Source organism: Engraulis encrasicolus, chromosome 11 (assembly GCF_034702125.1).
Source record: "Engraulis encrasicolus isolate BLACKSEA-1 chromosome 11, IST_EnEncr_1.0, whole genome shotgun sequence".
In the NCBI taxonomy this organism is placed as follows: domain Eukaryota; kingdom Metazoa; phylum Chordata; class Actinopteri; order Clupeiformes; family Engraulidae; genus Engraulis; species Engraulis encrasicolus.
In genome coordinates this window covers 19,707,280-19,729,641 of record NC_085867.1, presented here as the reverse complement: position 1 = coordinate 19,729,641, position 22,362 = coordinate 19,707,280, and the positions used below count along the sequence as shown (strand labels likewise).

General features: G+C 41.6%; 3 protein-coding genes across 4 annotated transcripts in view; 1 reads left to right on the top strand and 2 right to left on the bottom strand.

Annotated features, from left to right (window-relative positions):
• Positions 1–265: 265 nt before the first annotated feature.
• On the top strand, positions 266–14,061 carry pstpip2 (proline-serine-threonine phosphatase interacting protein 2). Of its 2 annotated transcripts, none has more exons than XM_063210157.1 (15): positions 266–420; positions 1,346–1,446; positions 3,260–3,334; positions 4,762–4,796; positions 5,132–5,238; positions 6,606–6,668; positions 8,230–8,328; positions 9,394–9,439; positions 9,679–9,758; positions 9,925–10,023; positions 11,437–11,533; positions 12,145–12,217; positions 12,642–12,679; positions 12,810–12,885; positions 13,020–14,061. In XM_063210157.1, exons 1-14 carry the CDS (start codon positions 388–390, stop codon positions 12,863–12,865), a joined length of 1,002 nt encoding a protein of 333 aa, XP_063066227.1. In that variant the 5' UTR covers positions 266–387; the 3' UTR covers positions 12,866–12,885; positions 13,020–14,061. The 2 variants fall into 2 exon arrangements, with proteins under 2 accessions (XP_063066227.1, XP_063066225.1); XM_063210155.1 differs by having other exon boundaries at positions 270–420; positions 8,230–8,403.
• A 1,235-nt stretch (positions 14,062–15,296) lies between these two features.
• On the bottom strand, positions 15,297–17,583 carry mcidas (multiciliate differentiation and DNA synthesis associated cell cycle protein). The gene is made up of 4 exons (XM_063211130.1): positions 17,521–17,583; positions 17,227–17,321; positions 16,657–16,767; positions 15,297–15,878 (listed from the first exon to the last, which is right to left on the bottom strand). The coding sequence occupies exons 2-4, from the start codon at positions 17,305–17,307 to the stop codon at positions 15,297–15,299; spliced, it is 774 nt and encodes a 257-aa protein (XP_063067200.1). The 5' UTR covers positions 17,308–17,321; positions 17,521–17,583.
• A 3,472-nt stretch (positions 17,584–21,055) lies between these two features.
• The window catches only part of dhx29 (DEAH (Asp-Glu-Ala-His) box polypeptide 29), a 32,315-nt gene continuing 31,008 nt past the window's right edge, over positions 21,056–22,362 (bottom strand). The window contains exons 28-29 of the mRNA XM_063210154.1: positions 21,893–21,989; positions 21,056–21,415 (exon numbers count right to left, since the gene is read on the bottom strand). Coding sequence (XP_063066224.1) covers positions 21,360–21,415; positions 21,893–21,989 — 153 coding nt within the window. The 3' untranslated portion in view covers positions 21,056–21,359. The remainder of the gene's footprint in view (positions 21,416–21,892; positions 21,990–22,362) is intronic.

Here is a 22,362-nt window from a genome sequence, read left to right as displayed (position 1 = left end):
GAAGAGAGGATATCTGTTGTAAGACCCGAAACAGTGAACATGTTTCCAAGAATGTGCATCACAATGTCTGACAAACGTCTATTTATTTAAGCACACATACAAGCTAGGCCTATGGATCGTTTGTAACCGTTTCCTTGTAATATTAGAAGAAGAAGTAGAAACATTTTGTAAGTTCCTAACTTTCATGTGACTTTCAGAAGAGCTGTAACAAGTCTAGTGTGTGGTCATTCGTGTTGTTGAGGCGGCCTTTAGGACCCGGCATCCAACAGCATGTGATGCTACCTTCATAAAAGAAACACAGCAGTGTCAGACCCATCAGTCTGTCACAGCATTGACACAGCGTGCTTTCCCGCTGGGTTGCAAAAGGAGGAACATCCACGGTGTAGAATGAGAGAACTTCATTTCAAAGATAACTTTTGGGTAAGTGTCATATCCAAAGGCCTACCGGGGTTGCGTGTAGACTACACCCGTCGATCTGTCAGAGCTCTCCGTCTGTCAGTCTTGTTTGTAGTTTGAGTTAATTACATTTGTTGGTGAGATTCAGGAGACAGGATATCATTATTAAGATGATGGCCTCAGATATTGATGATTTGGCTCATTGTTTGTTTGTTAGAATGAAAATAGAAAATAGGCTGAGTGTTGGCTACTTGTGGTCAGCCAAATGCGTTATCGCCGTACACAATGCGCTCCCAAAGTGACAACCTGTCATAGACATGGGCATGCTCCAAAGAGATGAGGGCTTCACGAAACAGGATATTCATATGCCATTTGAAAATAAACAATAAAACAAGCAGTCCATGGTGATGATAACACTGTGAGTTGGTATTTAGCCCATTTGCCAAGTTCAGTTGGATATCTGGGTGTGAGAATGGATTATTTGAAGTTACATGTAAAGCTATCTAAAAACAGTCTTATTTTTTGGCTAAAAAGGCGTTGGATGTGGTTTCACAACAAGATTACACGTTTGAGTCTAAAAATTACAGGGGCTCATCCGCTAGGGAAATATAATTATTCCAGTTTGACGTGCTGCGTATTGCTCAAGTAGTGCCATGCGTAAAAATGGAATTCATGTGTAATGCCAACCGCTAATAAATTCTTTCCATGGTGTCCAAGTCAGCATCCAAATAGATATAGGCCTATCCTGTTGATACATTTGGAACCTGCGTGATGTAAGCTAGATTCTGTTCAATCAACGTAGAGACTTTCCTCAGCAGTTCCTGATGCCAGTGGGTATCAGTGAGAGTAATACAATCAATAGTGGGTATTGATGGTCTTAAAATGACACAATGTTTTCTACCTTTAAAGTTGGGAAATGCTACCACATGTGTCTCTCTTTTTCCCCCAGAATACTGACATCACCAGCACAGGTGGCTATGACAACATCATTCAGCATTTAAATGATGGGAGAAGGACTTGTAAAGAGATTGAAGACTTCATGAAAGCAAGGTGTGTTTCTCTACCACCCAGACCGCCATAGCATCCCCACAACTTTGTTTCAGGAGATCATCTTTTTAAATTCATACACACCTCCTCAGAATGACACTTTTTTACTTGTCTCATTCCCTCAATTAGTTAGTCAACAGGTCCAGCTAAACTGTTAGTCAAATAAGCTGTTAGTCAAATAAGAGAAAGGGCCATCATCATGCACTGCACACTGGATCCTGTTCTTTTTTTCTCTATATTTTCTGGTGCGAACAACGCATTTTGCCTAGTGCGTTGTTTGATCCAAAAAATAAAGAGGAGAAAAGAACAGTATTCAGTGTGCAGTGTTTAATGCATTTTTCATATTGATCAAGTTTTCCTGCCTTACACCTGCACCTGGATAGCTGAAGGGTTGTGCACAAGGACTTTCATGCACTTTGGTCATCATCATACCCTTGCAACAATGCATTTCCTGTGTGATAGAGGTGTGGTGTTGTTGAATTAGAACTTCGTTTCTGTGGTTAGGGCCAAAACGTTTCTTGTGCTAAGCTATTCTTCACTGAAAGGAATGGTTCCAAAGTTGAAACCACTGAAAATCCCTTTCGGTATTTGTTGAAATGCATTTCCTTGTGGCACCTTACCCTCACGTTAAAGCCTTGATGTAATCATTAATCAAGGAGGAAAAGATGTTGCGAGGGTCACTAGGACAGGTGTAATGTAGGCTAGCTACTGTGAGGGATACAGTAGGCCCATTTATCACACTATCCAGGTGAGATGATAGACATGTGGTATTTGTTTAATTTGTTTAGGGAAAATACAATAATGAACAGGAACTATTGATGCAATTACAGATAGCTGATCTGTCATCTAAGAATATTGCATCACATGAAGGTCTATTCTATCTTGTGTACAGTATATTTGCGTCATGAAGTTTTATCCTGTTCATTTTCACTTTTTGTGTTCTCTGTTTTGTATGCATGGTTCAATAGTGCCCATGCCCATTAAATAGTGTGCTCATTCAAATTTGATAGGCACATTTGGATTGAAAGGCAAATGAGACAATTTCCCTTGTTTTTTTTTGCTGAATTTACAGTACTTTTCCATTCATAAAGAAGTTAACTTGCAAATTAGTAAACCTCTCCTACACAGTGTTATGATACTTGTGTAATAAGAAATTCTTCTAAAAAGAACCCCCACTTCCAATCCATCAGTCCATTATCGGTAGGTCAGGCATCAGTATGGCAATGACAGATTACTCCCAGTAAAGAAATTCAGTGCAACATGACTTACCATGCATTGTATGAGGGGGTGACAGTGGTTGTAAGGGATCTATGCAAGTTAGCAAAGTTCAAATAGTATAGTTAAAATATGTCTCGAACAGTCATTATTTGCTGCATACGTAAACAGGGCACAGCTTTGCAACAAGCTACCCGGACAGCTGCTTGTGTCCCGAGGCCTCTTCAGGGCATAAAATTGCTGACAAACGTTCAGCTACAGCAGTGTCAATGCCGTTTTTGATGAAAGGACTGTTTTTTTTTAACTGGAGGAGTTTACTGTATTACTGTGCTTCTGTTTCTCAGCAGTGGTCAGGTGGTGTGGTTGGAGTCTGACTTTTCCGCCTCCTGATAGCAAGAAGTAGTACTATGTGCTAGTTGGGCAATTGAAGCAATTATCTCATCAAAATAGAATGGAGTGAGGTGTGTTTTAGCAATTGAAGTATTTTCCTCAGTGAAATTCAATTGATGGAGGTGTATTTTTAGACAGAACGACTGTGTGTGTGAGAGATTTGTTTCAAAACATGCATTGGATTAACTGTTGATTCCTGTTTTATTTCTAGGGCAAACATAGAGGAGAAGTATGCAAAGGAGCTCCTGAGCTTATCAAAGAAAGTGTGTGGACACAATGAAATGAAGTAAGGCCTATGAGAGATACTGTCCACGTACTTCGCGTTTTGTTCTCCAAAAGTGAACTGAGATAAACCAGGGGTGCGTTTCTCGAAAATGTAGTTATTAGCCAGTTAGCAACTGGGGTAGTTGCTAATGAGAATTTGCATTGAAAACAACAAAGTAGCTAACATAGTTGGCAACTATGGTTTCGAGAAATGCAGCCCAGACCAGCTGAATCTGGTGACCTCAAGCCAGAGAGGACATTTTGTGGTATAATGATGTTGTCAATGTTGAGACAGGTCTTACCGCAGAGGCACATGTTGACACACGAGATTGTTGTTCCTTACATTAACTGCCTTTTAGAATAACATTTTAAATGGTCTACTGACTTATTACTGTGAAAGGAATGTTGAGCAAATGGAAGTTTTAAAGACTGTTGATGTCCATTGGCTCTAATGTGGAACTTTATAGTCTTCCATGACAAGCATTCTTTTACTCAAGAACGTGAGCTCTTCAAGGTTGTTTAACACTAAAGGAAGACTATTCTTAGAATTTACTTTGAGTTGTACTTGGCATCATAATTGCTGTGGCTTATTTTCTGCAGTGGTGGTGATGTTTACACACAAGTCACACAGATAGCATCTGTAATGTTCAGATAAGAACAGTGACTGGCAATCATGATGCGCCAGTGTGCAGTAAAATGGTGGTCGTGTGGGCGTCTGGGCGAGTTCAATGTTGCTGTTGTGGGTGCCTGTCAAGTTCCTTTTTGTTTTGGCACAGGCTCCATTTGAAACTAGATGTGTTTTTCAAAGCTGTACTGGTTGACTGCATACAGTAAAATAGTTAATAGAGGAAAGGTAAAATTGGTGGTACCTCTCTTGACAGCTTTAACGATGTAATGCACATTGAAATGCTTGTGTTCATAACATTATGACTCTGAATTCTGAGGAAGTTTGCAATATCTGCTTCATGAAAAAGTAGCCACTGAGAGTGCATTGCTGTCAGTTAAACAAACATACCATTAGAGAAATGTGGTCTCTGGTTCTTGAAATCAGTTACCGCAAACCATTTATAATGGTGGCCTTTAATGTAGGCCTACCTGGGGAAATGGCCTGCCACAGCCCAACAAAGGCTTGCTTATTAGACTTATCAGTCAGATAACATGTAACCTTTACAATATACTGTATTTCCTTAAGTAAATACACCAGGGGGAAGGCAGGTCATTCAAGGTGACATATGTTGCATGAGACCATTGTATACAAAGAAACGGCAATAACCACAAAAAAAACCCAAACATTTGAATTTTTGTAGTACGGGGAATTGACATGGAATGCTAATGTTTGTGGTCACAAGTAACTTATCTTGTAACTGTTGACACACTTGAGCTACATCCTTGAAATATGCTACAAAAAAATAAAGATTATGATTACTCTTAATATATTTATCTTTGCAGTACACTAAAGCGATCCCTAGATGTCTTTAAACTACGTAAGTAACATGTCTTTATAGTTTATGTGCCTTGTCCATGTTGTTTTATTGTGTACACATGGGGTTGCCAACTCCCTGGGGAGAAAAATAAGGGACACCTTCGTGCATGTGGTCTGGGCGCCCTCCCCCAGAAAATGTTGTATTTCTTAGATGCAATTTCCTGCATTTTAACCAAATTACGTCCCGTTTCAGCACAATACAGAACCATACTTTTGTTTCCAAATATGGGACAATTCCGTATTCCAAGGGCACACATTGGCAACCCTATGTACACATTCCTCTGGAAATCCAATCCTCCTTCGATTCCAAATGACTTCTACGCATGTCTATTGCAGAAACCGAAAATGTGGGTTTGTCCCATCAGCAACTGGCCTACACAATACGAGAGGAAGCAAAAAGGCTGGAGGAGTTCAGAGAGAAACAGAAAGAAGCCAGAAAGAAGGTAGTGGTTCCATGGCGAATACCACAGCATCAGCATTGCCACAGAGGCTCATAAATATACAGGAGCAAGTCTGGTGGCCAAATGCTGGCTTTACTTGATAACACTCAGGGCTGTAAATTAACACCAGCCAAGTGGCCAAATGCTGGTGAAATTTCAGGTTGGCTGGTGGAAAAGTTAACTCTCTAGCCACTCTGACCCACTGAGCAGAGAATCGTATATGAGAGTGAGATAAAGCAGGCGGGTTCTTTTCCGGTATCCACTTTACGTCAGGTGAACGCCCCTTTAGGAGAAATTCGATTAGGAGACCTTCTGAGTCTTGAGGTAGAGAATAAATGGAGTCCCCTTAGCGCTGTAGATGGCGGTAGCGCACGTCTTGTGCAAACACCACGAAAAGAGAAGAAGAAGGAGGGACAACGCCCCCTCAGGAGACCAAATTTTGAGCACACGCTTTTGCATTGAGTGGGCGTGTTTCGATTCCTCTTATTATATATCCAACCTCTTTGCATTGAGTGGGTGTTTGGCTAGTAAGATGAAGTTCTACTAGTCAGTTTGGCTGGTGATGAAAAAAGTTAATTTAGAGCCCTGAGTCCACTCATATACATCAGCCTTGGGTGCTGTGAGACAGCACACTAATGCACCTCACCATACACGGGCTTCAGAGTTGTATAAAGTAGAATTAAAAGTACTGTTTACAGATGTAATTACGACACTAGTGGTATACCGTATGATATTACATGGTTTCACATTTGTAATATCATACTACCAGTGTTGTCATTACATTTGTAAGATGTCTACTTCTACTTTATACAACTCTGACAGACTTGCGTGATCTTAATTCATCACTTGTTTCCCGTCTGATCTGAAGGCTCATAAAAAAAATAAAAAATACAACAACAATGTGTGCACACACATGCACACATATGGACGTGTGTGATACTTGACTATAAATATAATCAGCCTACCACAAACTTTGAAACCTATCACCTATGGGTAAAATTTGAAGTTTTCATTTGCTAAGGCTGCAACTTATTGTCTTGGCTTGAGCGACTGATGTTGTTTAGCTGTGTCCTATTTGTGTTTTTTTCCCCACACACCTCAGCGGGCAGGTGTGCTGGAGATGACCCATCGGTCACTGATCATAAAATTACGTTTATTACGATTATTCACAATGTTTTGCTCATAGAGCTTCATCAGGGGTGTCCTACAACATTTCCATGCACTTAACCCCCTAGCTCAGAGGCTATGTTATAACCTGTCACCAACATTTTAATGGCTAGGTCTTAATCTGTTTCTTAAGGCTCTCTGTACTGTCATAGCAACCCCATCTGCACTAAGAGGCTATGTACTATGTGCTTTTTGTTTTGAAGATAGAACACCAAATGGATACGCTTCACAAGCAGAGGGCCACGCTATACAAGAAAACCATGGAGGTAAGATTTGAACCGTCATAACTCTGTAATAACGGTGAGAAACTCGCAACTTCTTTTGGGAAGGGAAGTGGATCCTGACAGTGGTTGTTTATGGAGGAAGTAAAAATTTGGAGCCTTTAAAAAAACAAAGAAGTAGAATGGACGCAATGATCGTCTATAGCAAGTTGGGTTCAATAAGAGTCACTTTATATGAGCACAAGGGCAGAGAATGAAAGGAAATGGATATCTGTGCAGGGGTGAATTTCTCAAAACCAAGTTGCTAACTACATTAGCTACTTCGTTGTTTTCAATGCATTTTCCCATTGGCGACTACCGAAGTTGCTAACAGGCTAACAACTTCTCTTTTGAGAAACTCACCCCTGATCAGGTTTACTTCTGCTCAGTAATGACCCAAGCAATTGATTTTTAGGCTCCCATTTCTTCCTGGTGTGACTGAACACTGAGGCGACACACTGCCATACCAACCCACCCACCCACGCAGGCACGCACGCACGCACGCACACACACACACACACACACACACACACACACACACGGCAGTTGTGTTCTTTGCTGTTGCCATGGAGCTCAACATTATAAATACAGAGAAGTTTAATCCCCCAGGCCGTCATACTTGCATTGATGCGAATTCGCTGATGACATCAATAAAAAGAGATTAAGCAATTTAGAACTATTTTAGACAGCTGGACAGCCACGAGTCAGAAGAACCTTACAAGCACAAGGGGAAATAGCATAACTGACACAAGGAAACTGCCAATGCGGTTTTATCTCTGTATATCCCACACTCTAAAAAATGGGGTGTCAATATACTCACTCTTTAAGAGTTTAAATTAACTCCATTTAAGATATCATTTCGTCCCAATCAAAAATTGTCTAAAATTGTACACTGTGGTCAGTGTAACATTGTCAAGAGTCCATTCTACTCAATTGTGTGAACAACACTGGACTGTGAAAAAATCATCTCGCTGTAGAGTTGCAATTTCACTGGCCGCCTGCAGAATTTTACACCGACTTTTGACTCCACTGTTGGAATGATTTGACTCTCCATAGTGTTGCAAACACTCTATCTGATATTTTTACACTCTCCTTCTTAATGTGCATGTTTAATATAGGGTTTTTATAAATAGCATCATCACCTTGAATCTGAGGAAAGTGCGTTGGATTCAGTTTATCAGTCAACGCAGCAGGAAGATAACTTAACTGTCTTAATTTGATTACTTCTATGCCTTTTCCATTCCCATCCCACCGCTCCACCAAAATCGTTTCCCAACTTGTCTTGAATGTGCACACAGTAAAAATACCACTATTAATATACAGCAGCTCTTAAAGAGATAGCATTTCAGATAACATTTGATCCCTCTCAAAGAGTAGTGTTAATCTTTGGTCAGTGTAACATTTTCAGTGTTAATCTCCTGTGTAAATACCGGTATTAAGTAAATTTCCTCCAGGATTAATACATGTTTCTCTACTCTACCCGAACTGTACTCTACTACACTATACTATAATACCCCATTTTTTACTTTTTACTTAACTCATTTTTAACTTTTTTTTTAACTTCAAGTCCAAGAAGACTTACGAGCAGAAGTGTCGTGACAAAGAGGAAGCGGAGCAGAACATGAACAGAAGTGCTACCACCAGCAACACCAAGCAGCAGGAGAAGGTACTAAACCACACTCACACCAACCAGAACATGAACAGAAGTGCTACCACCAGCAACACCAAGCAGCAGGAGAAGGTACTAAACCACACTCACACCAACCAGGGCTGCTGACAGCCAGGGGAGACAAAAGGGACAGTCGTCCGGAGCCCAGGGAGAGAGGGGGCCCACTATTGGGTCCTCATTACATTGTATCTATTGGGCTGGGGGGCCCTTTCAGATGACTTTGTCCTGGGCCTGGCCAAAGCTGCCGGTGGCCCAACAAGAAGAGGCTTTTGAAAAACACTTTATATGACGTGTCGACTCTCAAAAGGGTTGCTTTGTTTTGGAAGCATGTACACATGCCTCTCTTGGCAGAGTTATTCATCGACAATCTCAGAAGCATGGTTGGTAGTACGTTGAAGGGTTTGATTGTTGTTTGTAAGCGTGTGTGTGTGTGTGTGTGTGTGTGTGTGTGTGTGTGTGTGTGTGTGTGTGTGTGTGTGTGTGTGTGTGTGTTTCATCATGCGGCAGGGTATTCCAAGAACCCGGCTCAGTATTGAACCAGGTTAAGTTGACCTTGATGTAGTGTTAAACCATCTTATAGAAGAGCCCAGAGAGTACTTTTCTTAACTAGATGACACACGTGTGGGCCATCTTTTAGGATGCGTACAACTTCCTGTAGGTTATCTTAGCCAGGTTTATCACTTAACCATGTTCTTGGATTACCCCCTGGTCCAGATGTGTTTTTAATGACAGTTCATTCTAGTTGTGAAAGCTGTGAAAGCCCACCTGGGAAACTCCAACTCCCATTGTCATTGTGACACAGCACTCCACAGCACACAAGTGAACACTGCACACTGCACACAACGGAATTGCATTTTATGCCTCACCCGTGCAAGGGGGCAGCCCCCAATGGCACCCCAAGGGAGCAGTGCGGCGGGACGGTACCATGCTCAGAGCACCTCAGTCATGGAGGAGGATGGGGTTATTGGGGTTGGGGGATGGGGGAATAATGGGTTATTAATAACTGTTATTATTGTTATTATTACATGTGCAGTAATGTGTTAATTTTGTACATTTGTCTAGCTCTACGCAAAAGCCCAGCAGGCCAAAAACTCAGCAGAGGAAGCAGGTAAGTCTCTACCAGTCATGTCAACTACCAGACCATAAAGAGGTGCATTTTAACTTGGACACACACACACATATATATATATATATACTTAATTACAGGCTTAGGGCCCACAGTGGACACATTACAATACAAACATCATCAATACAATAAAATACATGTTCATATATACATACTGTCCACCGCATTAACAAATTACTTGCAAGAAAGCGTCACTCAAGCGTCTTTCCTGTGCATTGCAGATAACATATACAATAGCAACGTGGGTTTGCTGGGGAAGGCTAGGGAAGAGTGGCTGAACGAATACATCAAATCATGTGAGGTGAGAGATTGTGGCATATTTTTTTTTAACATTTCAACTTTGCATACATGTACTTATTTGAGATGCTGGTATTCTCAAGAATAGCCAACATAAGTTCACTTTACTCATGACTTTATACCCACAGTTCATTTTCCTCTTCGTCTTTTTCTTTTTTAAATACCCATAGTTCTTTGAGAACCAGGAAATGGAGCGGATTAGCACGGTCAGGAACACGGTGTGGACACATCTCAATCAGCTCTCTCAACAGTGTGTCACGAGCGATGAGGTTGGTCTGTCAAACATTAAGTGCTGAAGTCGTAAACTCTTTACTGTCCTTTACTGTAACACATACCACACAGCCAGCTATACGGTCATAACGTTTAAAGTTGATGGCGATATCAAGGGTCAGTATAGTATTTTTACAGTAAAGTAGACTTCTGGAGGTGCTGTAGCGCAATGTGCTATGCTGTGCTATGCTATCCATCCATGAATGGGCTTGCATGCTCATGCAGGGGACCCCCTCAGAGAAATGTAACAAGATGCGGTATTGATAACTTAGTCTGCTGTGTCAGGTAGAGTTTTAAATCTTCTTAATACTCCTCTTGGGTTGGAATTATGACGCCATCTATGTAATTTTGTTACGAAATTTGCCTTACGGGGGGGCCTACAGCAACCTGTAGCCAAGGGGCCCCAGGCCTTCTTAATCCGGCCCAGCCTATGGAGGTTTGAGTCTGGCCTGGGTCATATCCCAGAGTGCATCTTAATATGTGACCTTGCCTCCTCCACTTGCGCTTGTCTCCTCGCCCCGCCTCCTGGCCCCTCCTCCGTGGAGAAAACGATAAAGTTTCCCAGCTGTCAGCCTAGCCACAACAACTTTTGAGGGACTGTTTTTCATTCACCATAACAATTGCAAACGAGAAAAAGACTCTACAATTCAGCTTTTGCAAGATATTGAAATATAATGCTGTTGTCAGTGATGTCATCATGACAAGAAGCGAGTGGAGGAGGCAAGTGGAGGAGGCAAGGTCCCATATTAAGATGCACTCCCAGCCCTACACCATCTCTCTCTCCCACTCATTTCCTGCCATATTCTTCAATAAGCTCAACATGCTCAACTCAACAAAAGGAAAGAGCAACTGGCTGCTCATTCGGTAAAAGATAATTTAACCTGTTAAGACAGGACGCTACAAATTTGCTGTGACCAGAATGGCAATGACCAAGTCATAGTGCATTACTAAAGGCCCTGTGCACTGTCATAGTAGTGTAGTACTATGGTAGTTCACTTTTCAATGACTATTACAGCGTGCCACTGGAGGTACAGCGTGCATTAAGGGGCTGCAAGAAAGGAGAGAGGACAGAACTCCGGTATCGGTTAAGACCGAAACATCTGATGGGCAATAAAGTTCAAAGTAACCAGGAGTGCTGTTCTCTCTCTTCGGTCATATTCTTGGGGATCTCTGTCACACTAAAGGCAAAAAGCCCTAAAAAGGGGCTACTTCGTGCCTGGATTACTATTTTTCAGATAAAGCCATAATGGTACAGCACATGCTAGTGTGTTTTTGAGTGAGCAATTTTTTTCTGTGTGTGTGTGTGTGTGTGTGTGTGTGTGTGTGTGTGTGTGTGTGTGTGTGTGTGTGTGTGTGTGTGTGTGTGTGTGTGTGTGTGTGTGTGTGCGCGCACGTGTCCCTTGGGGGTATAGTTGTATGAAGATGTGAGAAAGTCGCTGGAGCAGTGTAACATCCAAGAGGACATTGAACACTTCATAAACCTCAGAAGGACAGGAGATAAACCCCCAGGTACACGCAAAGGACAGGGGGACCATGTGTTTCTTTCTTTCTACCTGTAAATGTTATCAGTTTAATCATTTCCACTGAATAAGACTGTAATATTGGGAATGTTCAGAGATGCTTTTCTTAACTTAAAAGGTGCACTGTGTAGGATTTTGGCCAGAGTAGGTATTGTAACTATGCTGCTCATTGTAACTGTGCTGACTGTTGCCAAATTTGATCATTTCATGAATATTTAATAAATAATCAACTAATATTTACTGGTTGGACCAAAATACAGTACATTTTGCTGCTAAAATGTCTATTTCTGGAAATTCAAAGTGGTGGACATGGAGGAGATCCACCTTTTCATGTTTGAAAAGTGCAATTTTCACAGTCATGATGAAATCCTAAAATTTGAGAGTGGTGGTAAGTATTCATGAAGGAGGTAACATTTATAAACGGGCAGCATGAATTATGGAAATAAACTACTAAAAATATTACATGGTGCACCTTTACCTTAAATTTGACATTTCCCTAATGCGTGACGTTGAAATGCATGTGATGCCAGCTTTGTACTGTGGAACTTCTCACGGCTTTGGACTGTTTTGGACTCTCAACTCTTTTGTACTGCCTCTCAGCTCCTGTGCCATACGAGAACTTCTACAGTAACCAGAGAGCACCTCCACCGCGCCAACCACCTCCAATGAACAGGTGAGAGAGAGAGAGAGAGAGAGAGAGAGAGAGAGAGAGAGAGAGAGAGAGAGAGAGAGAGAAAGAGAGAGAGATGTTTAGAGTCCATGCTACTGTGCAGAGATTTAATATGCTGCTTATGCTTGCCACAATACACTGACCTCGATACAAATTTAACAAGCCGTAATGTGAGTCTCAACTTTTAAAAAAATGTGGGTGTCTTGATTAGGTTTTTGTAAATATTGTAGTGGTATCTGCATGTACACAATGCATGAAGGCAAGGCATCCCACCCATCCGGAAGTTCTCTACTTCCCAGCCAGCAGCAAGAATGTACATGAGCTGGAACAAAAGCATAGTCCAAAAAACAGAGGCCTGTTGTGGGGTGTGTGTAATCATAATATTTACCTTTCATCATTATTCGTGACATTTCTTTTCTTCAATCAGGAGGGCGGCGCCACCACTTCCAGACAGTAACACAGCAGGTCTGCTTTGATTTTCTTGGGCATTGCTTATATTATGCTTTGACTATATCCCATCAGTGGAACCATTGAGGACCAAAGAAGTGCATTTATAGAATTTCTAATAAACCTTCAACTGCTAATGTCCTCACAGGAGATGTTGTCTACTCTACGGTTGCAGACCCAGGCTACAGTGTCATACGATACTGATTACCAATTTCTACAAATAGGTATGTTGTCTCCATTGCAAAATGACGGGAGACCTATCTTCTGAACATCGTTATGTCCTGTACTACTCATTTATTTCCTCGTCTACTAATGTCCCTTCTCGTTTATTTTCACTTTGATATGTTTCTCTTTGCAGTTTGTTGACTACACCTCATCTGTGTTCAGTTTGGGTTGGGGCCAACTGAGTTCTGCTATCGCTCTCCTTGTACAGAGGAGTACTGTGATATTATCCTGGTCTCCCTGGGGGGAAATCCTCTGCTTTTGATTACCAGGAAGGGTAGTGATGTTTTGTAAATATGGAGTACATAGTTAAGAATAAAATCCAATAGTGAATTATTTATTGATTGTAACTGTAATAATAATAAAAAACTAAAGCTGTTTTTGTTTATTTTTTTGACAGTGCGGGGGTTATACACAAAGATTTCACTTTCAATTTAAAATAACTGACATGACAGTTGGTTGAACAGAAGTCAGCAGGAAGTTGCCACATTATTTACAACTGCTTCATGTAATTATAGGCACTGTCAATGATTGATGAAAATGGTTGTAAAAAAAAATCCCATTTGTAGTACAACGTATGAAAATATGCAAGCAAACATTATGAACCACATATACCATCCTGATACAGGCACATCAAGTCAGAAACGTAACGGTATGAGTCAAAACCAACTTCTCCTTTCCTACCATAACATCAAACATGTGTTATTCTTTTTTCTTTTCTGCACAGTTTTCTTTCTGTGTGTGAGATGACCGTTGCAGAGCTTGAAGTGGAAAAAAGAGGTGCAGGAACCCTAATCATCCGAAAATACCATCCAAAAATAAGTGCAGGAACCCTGTACCAAATCGGTACAAGTCACGTTTTTGTAGGCCTATTGCCTGTACGCATTTTGAAAAACTTATTTTGAACTTGTACAATGCTTTGCACTAGGGCTGGGCGATATGGAAAAAAAAACCAATATCACGATATGGATTACTTTAGATCACGATAACGATATATATCACGATATAGCACAATTGCATACGTTTTCAGTTATTCTCTTGGTAAAAATAAGAATAAAAAGATCCATTTTAAAGAAAGGTTGTTTTGCGACATGAAAAAATAAAGAGCAAACAGTTACATTAACTTATAGTGTGTATTGTGACAACATGAAATGTAATTTAATTATATTAAATGGTATAAAATAAAAATTACTATCACGATATAAACGATATAGGAGAAAGCTCACGATATAGACTTTTATATCACGATAACGATATATATCGTCATATTGCCCAGCCCTACTGTGCACGAGATAAATTCTGCCGAAAGGCTGATGATGAAAATGATGAGGAAGGGGAACTGGGTTCCCCTGAGTTCCCCCCACTTCAAGCACTAGTTGGCAGAAAAGGAATCACAGGATTATAGTCAGCTATTGTGCAACAGGAACTGCTTTATGTACATTTGTAAACACAGAGAGAACAGACAAAATAAGCACAATAATAAGAGGAACCAGTGTAAAGACCAATTTTTTTGTTCATACAAAGCCCTCTGTGTTGAACTAAAATGTTCCATCACTAATGATAGATATTGTTTCCTTGTACTTCCTCCACTTCAGAAGTGCACAACATGCACCTACATGTTCTAATCTACATGCACCTTCCTTTGTGCATAAACAGTATTTGGTCCAATTCTGCTTATATATAGAACAGAGGTTTTCAGTTGGATCTGGCCTTGGAACCACCATTTAGACGAAGCAGTAGTCTGTGGCCCACTGTGTTCGGGTATGTGCATGTTCTGGTGGAAGGATAAACTGAATATAGATTAGTTGATACTTGTAATACTCAAAAACACTCAACACTACAGTACGGTATATCGGTACAACAGTAATAAGGTTGGAACTCTGTTCTTTTTAGTCGTATATAACACTTAAATTGCATTTCACACACCATCAGCAATCCAGCCACAGACCACTGGTTGAAAACCCCTGATTTAGAGCAAACACCTTGGGCCTAATACTACAAAGCTGGTTCAGGAGTAAACCAGGTTAAAGGGGTATGCCACTATTTTGGGGCTTAATACAGTTAAAATCGTTGGCCAGGGTTTATAAAGGTGGTAAAGTGTCTTATTTTTCATGTAAGCCGTTGTCTTGCTTTAAGACAAGTTAAAAGAGGGAATATGTCGCTAAGCTAGTGAAAGTCAATGGATCCGTGTAGCATTGTAGTATGCTACACGGATTCATTGACTCTCACTTGCTTAGCGATATATTCCCTCTTTTAACTTGTCTTACAGCAAGACAACGCTTAACATGAAAAATAAGACACTTTACCACCTTTATAAACCCCAGCCAACAACTTTAACTGGATTAAGCCCCAAAATAGTGGCATACCCCTTTAAGTTAAGTGGTAAATCATCTAATAGAAGAGCCTGGAGTCCTCATTTGGGTATCCAAAGAAACCTATATCCACCTGATGGGGTTGGAGAGGTGAAACTTGTTCCGGTACATAACACATGAGTTCTGATAGTGCCATGCTCTCTGATGGAGGTCTTGAAACACATGGGTTCCCCAACTGATGACGAGTCTGTGTCGGTCGACTGACTAGTTCTCACAATCTGCAATCCGTGGAATACTCCGTAAACATTGACTGCCTCTGACGTTGGTGCCTCTGTCTGGTCTTTGGAGTCAGCCTTTGACTGCTGAAGATCCCACTCAATGTCCTGGAGATACTGCTGCAACTCAGTTTGCAGAGGCTCTCCGTCTACTTTCCTCCTTTTAGCTTCATCGAGAAATGACAGTGTAGCATCATCGTCCTCCTGATAGGGCCACAGGCATCTTTTCAATCCAGCCAGTGGGCTCGCAGACCCTAGCTGTGAACTCAGACCAGAGTCAGAGGGAAACCCACATGCTTGGTCTGTTGGTGTGTTATTCAGCATGGATGAATAATAGTTTTCTTCGTGCTGTGTGTTGTGGACTGCAGTATACTCCCATTGGTGCTTATCTAAGCTGGGTGGACGCTTCTGTGTAGGTGAGCAAGACAGGTCGTGAGGTGATGGCAAGCAAGCGGCAGCTTGTTTAGGTGGCTCCGTTGATGATGCAACTATCCTATTCTGCAACACACACACACACACACACACACACACACACACACACATTACAATATAAAACCTGTAATGACACCTGATTATCTTGGCTTTAAGAAACACTTCACAAGTCACTTTGGAGAAAAGTGTTGGCTAAATGTACTGCAACATGCAGTGACAGGCAACTTAGATTAAGAGGCTACAATCCAGTGCCATGCATATTATTCCAAATGAACTGGTTTTACCGGTCCAAATGGAGCGATTGGACAGATACAACCATTTGATTTGGAATATGTGGTACTGGATTGTATCTTCTGAATCCAGGTTACCCATCACTGGTACCATGCATAGCCCACTATGCAGGGGGGACACATGCAAGGGAAGGACAAACAGGTCAGTTGTTTTGGGCCCAGGGAGATGGGCCCCCCCTCCGAATTGAGTTGTCATTAAACTGTACGTTTTGAGAGGTTTTAGATTACTTTATCCTCGGCTTGACAAAAGCTGTCAGCTACCCTGCTGTGCAGTATTACACAACACACTTTACATGATGGCTGTATGAGACCACTCCTTTTGCTTTTATGAGCTTTGCCAGCTGCTCTGAAAAGTATGCATACAAGATAAAAGATATAGTGTATGCATGTTGCATACAATCTATGCAATATTACAAGACACTTCACATGACTGTTATTGCATTTGACCACACCACTCCTCTTACGTTTATTATCTGTGCCAGCTGCTCTGCCTGCCGGACAAGCTCCTTCAGTTGGGCATTTCTCTCCCTCAGCGCAGAGATCTCGTCCTGTTTTCTCTGCAAGGCAGTGTGGAGCTGAGGAGGACGGATGACATTGTTTTTAGTTGGTGACACACACATGAGGGATTTTCATTACAATGCGAGTAATTCACCAAGTGGTAATGGAGTGAGGGTTTAGCGACGGCCAAGTCAATGTTTTGTCATTATGGACTTATCCACTAAGCTGTAATGCATCTATATTTTTAGTTGCATAAAATCACATGATATTGTGGAGAAGATAAGAATCTGTCATTGCGTCATTGTGCAGTATTTCACACAGAAAACCAGTTCAATGCCTCAGATACTCCACCAGAAAGTAATTGTCCCTTCTACTTGCAAATACCAACATACATTTTTCTTTTAGTCCATCCTTATCAGCATTGTGATTTGCAAAGAAGGTGGTGCAAAATAAATACACTTTGACACATTAATCTGAATTGCTGCATAAAAATGGTGATATTGTCAGGATGGATGTACAGTGATTCCAAAGCATACCTGTCTGTTCACCTCCATGGCACCATCAAGATTTGTTTGTTGCCCAGCAGTATCTGATGAATCCGTAGATACCTGGGACATCCATGTGGTTTGGGCTGGGGGGAAATAATATGCAGAATACCTGAATATGAATAGCACTATTTAATGGTCCCTTACATAAGGTGGTTTAGAACTTTTTAAAATTACATTATATTACTTTGGGGCAAGACAGCAGAATCATGCCAAATGTTAGACTAAATTGTGTAGCATGCGTAATAGCGGCCTTATGCGCCATTGAAAAGCAAAAACACTCACCTGTGATGAAATCAAGACTCCCATCATTTCCAGAGACGTCCGCAACAGTGTCACCTCCATCCCTCTTATTGTGGATAATAACAGTAAAGATAATTATTAGTTCAATGATTACAGAAATAAAACATGAAAAGGTCATACAGGTACGTTTGTCTGTTTTACCTGATAATGGCTCTCATAAGAAGACAAACGTGTGTAGAAGCAAGCCTGCATCGCTGTCTGCTCTAGATGTGCTGAGGAATGATGCGGAGACTGAAGGAGGAGAGTGTGCAACGGAACGTCACCACGCAACTTTAACTGTTGTCGTCAGGTGCAAGTTTGGCGTCGCATGCCTTGACTCCCCGCGCGCTTTCGAAGCGCCTGTGGATTTCTCGCGGCCGGTTTAAGCGCCATTTCACCCCCCTCAACTAAGTAGCCTACTCAAGACAGAGACAGAATATGCTTTACTTTACTATGTCAACATAAGATGTCTTTTGTCCTATCGATTACCATTAATAGACCCTGTTGAAGTAAGAGGTTGCCGTTTCCGCAGTACATTTTAATCCACAACGTTGACTTTGGTAATGGATAGCCTAGCCTATGCAACTTTATTTTCCAGTTTTCACGGCAGCTAATTCACTTTAAACGTAGCCTAGTCATTTATTAATTACGACTAACAGTTTTATTTAATCAAACGTTTGTCAACTTCCTGGTCAGGTGTGGCAATGAACTCATGACTAACTGAAGCAGTTGCGCGCAAGGCCACCCACCAGCATGTTCCATCAATGTCTGTGTTATCTGCAGGACAGTGTGCATTTACCGCAGAAAGCTGTTTGCTGTGGAGAGGACAATAGGCCATATCAAGGGAAACGCCAGGCCCCGTAAATTGTTCGTTTTTGTCTTCAGGAAATAAACTTGCGAATGTAAACCATTCCACACAGACCTGACATACACAGTGATGTAGGTTGCGTTTAAGGCAAAGACAGCAGAAAGATACAGGAGATTGATGAGATACCTACAGCAGTGACTGTCTGCGTTTGCATTCAAGAATTGAAGGAATGCAATGGATTTGCAGCTTGGGCAGCTTAAGCCTACAGTTTCCCCCCATTCTCACCCCCTTTTCCTCAATGGGTTCCTTCCTACCCAGTTCATTTCTTCCCACCTGTTACTAAGCAAGGTTGCCATATTGAACACAACGTTTTCCAACATGCCATATGTTATGGTGACATGTAAATAGCATAGTTTAATCAAATGTATGGTAATTTTTCCATTCACACATGGAGTACACCGCAAGGAAATGTATACATCAGTGATGTATTGTAGGCCTAGCCTACTGGACTGGAGGAGTGGAGTAGAAATACAAGTACTAAATCAAGAAACTCACTTGAGTAGAAGTAGAACAGCTCTTCTAATTCCATACTCAAGCTGAAGTACTAAGGTATTCAAAATGTATTGCAAGTAGATGTGTCACAGGTAGGGGACGCACGTATTTTTGGACGGCGCCCCCATTTAACCAACTACCACCCTGAGGAGAACACTGTACACAACAACACATGCGAGGAGACAAGGGATGAGTTTTAGTCACAAGTGTTTATTTTCTTTACCCTAACCCAGTCCTGTGTGCCCCGAGGGCTCGATTGTCCATAACAGTCTTTTTCGCCCAGGAGGGGCTCTGTCCCATCAGTCCTTTCGGTCAGGTGAGCAGGGGTGGTCGTTGGAGAGGGAGGGCAGACTGGAGGTGGATGAGGCTTCTTCCTCTCGTCGCGTCGGTGTAGCTGGGGGAACAGAGGGAGGAGTTACCAGCCAGTGTTTCTGGTTCGAGTCGGCCAATACAGACTGTTTACTTTTAGTTGTTTAAGTGCAAAACTACTGGCGCTCCGCACAAGTATGGATGCGCTGCTCAACACACGTGAATAATACGTCACACTTCAAAGTTGTAAATGCACTGCAATCGGGTCTAGTTAGGCTACTTGGCAAAACCAGTACAAAACACACCGTGAGCTTAAATGAGCAGCCATCCACACTAGCGTGGAGGGTGTAGGTACTATAGTGAATTTACTCTCACACTGTATTCACTAGCCCAGTGGAAGGCCGAGAGAGAGAGAGAGAGAGAGAGAGAGAGAGAGAGAGAGAGAGCACGAGAGCGAGGAGGAGACTAGTGGCCCGGCGCAGCCTGTGCATTCCGGGAGCGGGGCTTCAATGGGAGGTCACAGAACCCAGTGCATTTGAGGTACGAATCGGTTACTTAACTCATTGAGGGGTGAACGTCCTTTCACCCCTCCGGAGTTTCCAACGCGTTGAATCAGGCCTGCGCTCGAGGCGCGCACCATCGGGCAGTATGCCAACACTTCACCGGTCACGCCACAGGCCTCCGTCGTCCGGATCCATAGGATCATCTTCGCGCACCTCACCGCTGCTTTCTTGGTTCTGTCCGGCTACCGGTAGAGCCTCCCCACGGCCCCCTCCTGCACAGCTGCTCGGCCGCAGCCACCTCTCCGGAGCCCTCTGTAACTTCTCTCACTTGTCGGCGTCTTCTCTCCCCCCGTCCAGTCTGTCGCTCTGTTTCACATCAGTCATTAAAAACCCTCACCTGTCCAGTTCGCACCAATCATCTTCCCTCTCTTTGCCGCCAGTCACCTGCATCCCATTGTCCCACAATTAAAAGGCTGCGCACTAAATAAAAACAATCCAACTAGTCCCAGTCCTCTGTTTACATTCAGCTGTCCGTCACTACAAATGTCCCCACGAGAAACAAGTTCATTTTTTTGTTCCCTCCCCCACTTGTCCTAGTCACCCCTGTGACAGATGTGTTTTAAAAGTGCTTCTCGAGTACTGAAAGTAAAAGTACAAGTGATTGAGAAACTGCTATTCAATTACTGGAAGTACAGTACAAGAAGTATTTAAACATTACTACATTAGTTCTGAAAGTAAAAGTACAAGTACAAAAGTCCCTGTTGTGTAAGTTGAGCCTAATGGTAAACATTCTAATAGAATAGCCCAGATGCATCATTCTCCTAAAGGCAAAGGACTCTAATATAAACAGGCTAACCACTGCCCCAAGGTTATTTTACTCAGGCTTTACTTTTCATAAACTAGTTACTTCAATACATAAAAAAATATAAATATGTAGTGAAGTAAAAGTGGAAGAAATAGGAAAAAATAATACTCCAATCAAGTACAGGTTTTGGATTGTAGTACTTAAGTACTTATACTTTGTTACTATACAACTCTGGTATACATCCAATTATGGACCAAAATGTGCACTTTAAAAAATCTTGAACTATACATGTAATACAATCCAATTTCAGTTGTGTATAAAATGACAATACAACAGTGTGGATTTTCATTTAATCGTTTTATGTGAAGCCTACTTAAAAAACATTTCTGATTTACGGTAAGAACACATTGTTTGAAATGATTCATGCACTGTATGGGTTGTGGGTTTGCAGCATCCCAGGACACTGAATGGGCTCCTCAACCACAAACACAGTTAGAAGGCAGCTACATACATAGGCCTACACCACACACACACACACCACAAAACCAAAAAAGAAGACTGTTGAATTGTTAAAATTGTTTTATTCCCATTTGGCAGAGGAGTAAAACAAAACAAGAAAACAAGGCCTACGTAGCTGGTGAGACATTGTCTTTCTGTAGATAATAAATCATCATGACACAGTCATTTCTCCCACACAGACCTCCTGAGGTCTGCCACACCATACAATTTAACAATCCATAATGTCAGATAATCTAAAATGGCATCAGTCAATAATACAATGATCCAATCCACTGATCAGTCAGTCATACTGTATGTAAGGATTTACTCATATGAGGTGAAGGCTTTGACTGGCATCATTTCTGGATCATGTCATGTGCTCACTCTTGATCAGGTCTGTAATCATGTGTATCGTCTTCTCATCTGAGAGAGAGAGAGAGAGAGAGAGAGAGAGAGAGAGATCTATCAATTACCGGCTTCAACACATAAACAGCAGCATTTCCTCTGAGGCAAATTAGATGCTTGGAATGTGATGAAAACCAACAAAGAATAAAATAGAATCTGATTATTGTTTGTAACTGCGCAAAATGCGATTTATACATAATTGTTATGAGATTGACGGAAACAGAAGATGAAGATACATTATATTTATTGTTATGTGTACGTGAATTCCAGAATTCATTTGCAATGAAAAGCTTCCCTGCTCGGAGAGTGCAAAAAAAAAAAGTTAGGAAAAAATATTTTACAAGTTTTTTAAAAAAAACATTGCCATTTAAAATAGGCAGGTTGAAGGAAAAAAGGGAGAATTGATGAGTGAAGGAGTGGTTTCATTTCTATGGCGAAGAAGAAAGAGGAGGAAGAAGGAGGAGGAGTGTGTGCAGTGTCTCAGGGCAGGGGTACCTTCCAGATTCATCTTGGGGTTTTGCAGTTTCTTCTCCAGTAGGGAGTCGATGAGGCAACGCAAGTGCTTGAAGATGACACCAATTCTCACCGGGGCCTGTGAAAAGGTCAAGGGGAAGGGTGTGTGTGTGTGTGTGTGTGTGTGTGTGTGTGTGTGTGTGTGTGTTAGTATCACCAGCAAAAATAAGCAAAGGACTCATTCACACATCAACACTACTGCAACATCAATAACCACCTCATTAACTATGAATACGCTGTGTGATAATCAAACTGGACACAGAGGTGTAGAACACAGAAATAAAAGACAAGTAAAACCCAAATTATGTACAGTGGAACAACTGGTGTCACAACTATGTAATATCATGTACCAATATTGTAATTATAAATTCACTTCTTTCTACATCTCTGAGAGAATATTCACCATAGCACATGCATCAAGCCAGACCAACCAAATTAGAGTTTTATAACAG

Bases quoted from the DNA above. Each gene is read 5' to 3' on its own strand.
- mcidas (XM_063211130.1), bottom strand. From the start codon at position 17,307: ATGTCCCAGGTATCTACGGATTCATCAGATACTGCTGGGCAACAAACA. The intron at 16,768-17,226 runs GTATGCTTTGGA...CGTCCTCCTCAG, and splicing joins CCATGGAGGTGAACAGACAG to CTCCACACTGCCTTGCAGAG. The intron at 15,879-16,656 runs GTAAGAGGAGTG...TCACCTACACAG, and splicing joins AGCTGGCACAGATAATAAAC to AAGCGTCCACCCAGCTTAGA.
- pstpip2 (XM_063210155.1), top strand. From the start codon at position 388: ATGAGAGAACTTCATTTCAAAGATAACTTTTGG. The intron at 3,335-4,761 runs GTAAGGCCTATG...TTATCTTTGCAG, and splicing joins TGTGGACACAATGAAATGAA to TACACTAAAGCGATCCCTAG. The intron at 9,759-9,924 runs GTGAGAGATTGT...AAATACCCATAG, and splicing joins AATACATCAAATCATGTGAG to TTCTTTGAGAACCAGGAAAT.